The sequence below is a fragment of the Rhincodon typus genome, chromosome 36 (genome assembly GCF_021869965.1).
Source record: "Rhincodon typus isolate 14 chromosome 36, sRhiTyp1.1, whole genome shotgun sequence".
Taxonomy (NCBI): Eukaryota; Metazoa; Chordata; class Chondrichthyes; order Orectolobiformes; family Rhincodontidae; genus Rhincodon; species Rhincodon typus.
This window is the reverse complement of record NC_063367.1, coordinates 6,010,658-6,015,991: the sequence shown is the minus strand read 5'-3', so window position 1 is coordinate 6,015,991 and position 5,334 is coordinate 6,010,658. Positions and strand designations below refer to the sequence as shown.

The 5,334-nt window shown below is 45.6% G+C and overlaps 1 protein-coding gene across 1 annotated transcript in view; it reads left to right on the top strand.

Annotated features, from left to right (window-relative positions):
- slc28a1 (solute carrier family 28 member 1) overlaps positions 1 to 5,334 on the top strand; it is a 65,139-nt gene that overhangs the window by 51,515 nt on the left and 8,290 nt on the right. The window contains exons 14-15 of the mRNA XM_048617013.1: positions 391 to 588; positions 3,256 to 3,337. Coding sequence (XP_048472970.1) covers positions 391 to 588; positions 3,256 to 3,337 — 280 coding nt within the window. The remainder of the gene's footprint in view (positions 1 to 390; positions 589 to 3,255; positions 3,338 to 5,334) is intronic.

Below are 5,334 nucleotides of genomic sequence, written 5' to 3'. Positions count from 1 at the left end.
GATGCTGCCTGGCCTGCTGTGTTCATCCAGCTCTACACCTTGTTATCTCTATTATTTTGTTTAAGTGTTTTAATAGAGTTAACGTTATGCTGGTTTTCCGATTTTTAATTGTGTTTTAACTGTGCGTAAGAATAAAGTGTGTTTTGCTTAAAGCCTGGTAGTTTGACCAAGCGAATTACATCTGGAATACAGTGCCTTTAAATAAGATAAAGGTTAGGGTCTAAGCTAGCTCCTTGATAATCTATTCAGGGGGTTTGGTCTGCCGTAACACTGAGAGTTTGGGTTTCAGTATTATGGAGGACAATGGCTTCATTGTACTGAGCAGAGACTGTGATGTTGTTGTAGCTTGCCTGCCCCTGGCGTGTGGTCTAATCTGTGTTGTATTTGCAGGTTATCTGTTCCTATGTCTTCATGCCCATCGCCTACATGATGGGAGTGGACTGGAATGATTCCTTTCTCGTTGCTGAACTGATTGGGATCAAGCTCTTCCTCAATGAGTTTGTGGCTTACCAGAAGCTCTCTGTGTACCAGAAAAACCGACTGAATGGCGTCACAGAGTTTATCAATGGAAAGAAGCAGTGGATTTCTGTAAGTACGTGCATGAACAGCAAGTGCCAAAGGTTTAATCTCAAAGGAAAGACTCAACAGGCCGAGAGTTTTTATCCCTGGAGCGTTGGAGACGGAGGGTTGACCTTACAGATCTGTATAAAATCATGAGAGGCATGGATAGAGTGAATAGGGTAGGCGAGTCCAAAACTAGGTTTAAGGTGAAAGGGGAAAGATTTAAAAGGGACCTAAAGGGACGTTTTCACACCGAGGGTGGTGTGTGTATGGAATGATCTGCCAGAGGAAGTGGTGGAGGCTGATACAATTACAACATTTAAAAAGACATTTGGACAGGTGTGTAAATAAGAAAGGTTTAGAGTGATATGGGCCAAATGCAGGCAAATGGGACTAGCTTAGTTTGGGAAACCTGATCGGCATGGATGAGTTGGACTGAAGGGCCTGTTTCCGTTCCATATGATTCTATGACTGAGGCAGTCACAAAGATTGTGTCAGCTAACCCTTCCTCTCACGGGTTCAAATCCAGTGGTAGTGACAATTCAATGTGCCATCCAATTCCAATTTGTTTTGGTTTATAAACTGACTGCGCAGCTCACCACAGCAAGTCCGAGGATAATCTGAGTTTCCGGATTCTAGGTGTAATGGTGGAAAGGGACTAACTACATTGGAGTAGCTCCCCAATGCATTCCAGCACTGGACAAGCTCAAAGTGGATCTGGTGCTCTCTGCATAGAGCTGGACAGGCACAGTATTGGTGTGAGGCCAGAATGCTGGGTGGATTAAATTAGACGTGCTGTCAGATCCCAGAGAGCCAGTTCTCCAGCGAGGGGTCCACTGTCTGCAAAGGCCACAACTCAGGCCCAGAACCTTTCAGCAGAGGGTCTTGGTCTCTCTGAAATTCTCATTTAGATCTCCGTCCCCTTTCACCTTATCATGTTCTCCACCCTGCCACAGCAGTGCCCTGCCTTTGCCAGCACAGCTGCGTGACCTCTATCCTGTCACTTGCCTCTAATCTAGCAGTAAGCACAGACGAAGGCCCTCTCTCTGGTCAAAGTGGTTAAGAAAGACGAATCCCCCCCCCTTGCCCCCCAGCCCCACCAAAACCAATGGACATTCAGCCAGGTTTACAGCTAAGCTCAGTTAGAGACAAAAAAAAACCCTGCAGATGCTGGAATCCAAGGTAGACAAACAGGAAGCTGGAAGAACACAGCAGGCCAGGCAGCATCTGGAGGAAAGGAGCTGTCCTGAAGAAGGGTAAAGTGTAGACTGCTACCTAAGCTCAATCCATTTGAGCGAATCAACTCAGAATTTATCAGGAAGCAAAAATCTTCAAATCCCAAAGGTTTTGTACGTGGGTGCCCAGGGATATAAGGTGGCCTATCTCCCTAACATCAGCCAGCATCAGGTTCTGGTGATTTCACATCCAGATAGGCCAAAAACAATCTCAGAGATCACAGATTGAAGGATTGGCCTTGTTTCCACTGGGCTTTAAAAGAGTGAGGGGTCTGATCAAAGGGTAGATGATCCCCAATGGTCTTGACAAAAGAAAGGATATTTCCTCTTGTGGATGACTCCAGAACCATAAGATTAAAATTTGGGCGTGTCCTTCTGGGCCTGGGAAGAGAATTTCTCTTCTCTCAGAGAGCTTTGCGATTTTGATGCTCTGCTTTGGAGCTGGTTATGGAATATTTTTAAGAAGAATGTGAATGGATTCCAATTGGGCAGGAGAATCAGGGATTATCATCATGTGGAATTTGAAACACAATCAGATCAGCCATTATCCTATTGATTGGTAGAGCAGGCTTGAGGGGCCGAATGGCCTTCTCCAGATTTATATAGACTTATTCAGTACGGAACAGACCCTTTAGTCCAACTCATCCCCGCCATCCAGACATCCCAATCTGATCTAGTCCCATTTGCCAGCATTTGGCCCATATGCCTTCCTGTTCATGTAACCATCCAGATGCCTTTTAAATGTTGTAATTGTACCAGCCTCCACCACTTCCTCTGGCAGCTCATTCCATACGCACACCACTCTCTGTATGAAGAAGTTGCCCCTCAGGTCCTTTTAAATCTTTCCCCTCTCACCTTAAACCTATGCCCCTCTAGTTTTAGACACCCTCTACCCTAGCAAAAAAGCCCTTGGCAGTTCATCCTATCCATGCCCCTCATGACTTTACAAACCTCTATTAGGTCAGCCCTCAGCCTCCTATGCTTCAGGGAAAAAAGCCCCGGTCTATTCAGCCTCTCCCTATAACTCAAACCTTCCAGTCCTGGCAACTTCCTCGTAATTTTTTTTCTGCAACCTTTCAAGTTTAACAGAAGGGTGACCAGAATTGTGTGCAGTAATCTAAAAGTGGCCTCACCAATGTCCTGTACAGCCACAATATGACGTCCAACTCCTATACTCAATGCGCTGACCAATGAAGGCAAGCATTCCAAACACCTTCTTCACTATCCTGTCTACCTACAACTCCACTTTCAAGGAACTATGAACTTGCACTGCAAGGCCTCTTTGTTCAGCCACACTCCCCATGGCCTTACCATTAACTGTATAAATCCTGCCCTGGTTTGCTTTTCCAAAATGCAGCACCTCACATTTATCTAAATTAAACTCCATCTGTTTGTAAATTGGGAGTGTTTACTGGAAGGAATGTGGAAAAGGTTTATGCTTTCTCTTTTGTCACTGTAGGTCAGAGCAGAGATGTTATCAACATATGCCCTTTGTGGTTTTGCAAACTTTTCATCAATCGGGATAATGCTTGGAGGACTCTGTAAGTAACACAAACAGAATCAGACAATTGCAGTCAATGTTGAGGTAGCCTTTCATGTGGCCACTTAATCTCCTATGAACTTCAAATGTTTTCAAGCCACATCAGTTAACCACTGTGTTCTGCTTTCTTTTGCCCATTCTGGGCTCTATTTGATTCCCCTTTTCACCCAAAGCCATCCCCTTTGAGACTCTCTGTGGATTGCATTAACCGAATGAAAGTGAAGGCACTTCTTCAGAGTAATGCAGCTTGGGAGATGTGGAGATTGTGAACAATCCTTTATAAGTTCACCCTCCATCCTTCTGTCTTGCTGAGTGAGCGCGAGGACAGTGTTAGACCTTTGTCCATCTCATGACCAAGACTCCACGTCACCCAGAGACAATCCCTGCTCAGTTTCACCGGATTAGGATCAGAGGGGACCTTGCTGGATCTGTCCATTCTGTACTCCATTGAGGACTGTTGCACAGCATCGTCTCAGCTGAGAGCAACTTCCTTCTGAGTCAGACAGTTGCTGTAGCACAGGGAGAGGCAATTTGATCCATCACTTCGTGCCAGCTCTCCAAAGGAAGAGTCCACTCAGTGCCCATTCTCCTGCTTTCCTCCCTTCCCCTGAACTTTCCTCTCTTTCCGATAATGGTCTCAGTCCCTTTCGAAGGCCTCGCTGAATATATCTCTGACACACTCTCACACAGTGCGTCCCAGACCTTAACCACTCACTGTGCAACAGACTTTTTTTCTCAGATCGCGTTCACTCCTTTTGCTAGGAGAGTTCTATACCCAGACCTGGGACATTGTGCACCCTCTGTGTGATGGGGTGGGGGGTCTGTGGTGTAGTTTCAGGTGTCGTAGCAAAACTTGCTTCATAACAGCAAAGTCACTAGGTCACTATTTGTTTACAGTTCTGGTCACCACACTGCCAGAAGGATGTGGATGCTTTGGAGAGGGTACAGAAAAGGTTTACCAAGATATTGCCTGGTTTGGGGGATTGTAGCTATGAAGAAAGGTTGGATAGACTGGGTTTGTTTTCACTGGAATGCAGGAGGTTGAGAGGCGACTTGATAGAAGTTTATAAGATTGTGAATGGTACAGATAGAGTGGAAAGTATGAGGCTTTTTCCCAGGGTGGAGGGGTCAATTATCAGGGGGCACAGGTTCAAGGTGCAAGGGGGGCAGTTTGAAAAAGATGTGCGAGGCAAGTTTTTCACACAAAGGGTGGTGAGTGCCTGGAACACGTTGCCAGAGGAGGTGGTGGAAGCAGACACAATAGCAGCTTTCAGGAAGCACCTGGGCAAATACATGAATAGGAAGGGAATAGAGAGATACGGATCCTGTAAGTGAAGACAGTTTTAATATGGAAGGGCAAAATGTGTCGGCACAGGCTTGGAGGGCTGAAGGGCCTGTTCCTGTGTTGTATTGTTCTTTTAACCTTAGTAAAGCCATTTGGGGTGTAAGAACATGCAGCAATTTAATGTTGATAGTCATTGAAACTGATAAAGTTAGATTGTAAAATATGAGTTGCATCGGAGTTGAACGTAAAGAGCTTGTATTTATGTAACACCTTTCACATCCTTGAAATGTGTCACAGCCAATAAAACATTTTTTTAATTGAAAATACAACTAACGTCATGTGGAGAAATGTGATAGCCAGTTGGTGCACAGTAAGATCCCACAACTGGGGAGGTGGGCTGGTGCTGATTGAATGATAAGGGCTAGCCAAAACACAAGAAGAACTCTCTGCTTTTCTGTGTGCAGTGCCATAGGACTGTTTACAGAGAGTCCAAAGGAACCTCGGTTACACATCCCAATTGAAGTAGTGCATGTCTGGCAGGGCAGAATGGCCTCAGCACTGTGTGGAAGGCATCAGCTGAGGCCACGGTTAGTGGCCCGCTAGAGTCAGGTTTTAGTTGAGATCTACACACACACAGACACACACACACACACAGACACACACACACACACACACACAGACACACACACACGCGCACACATACACACACACAC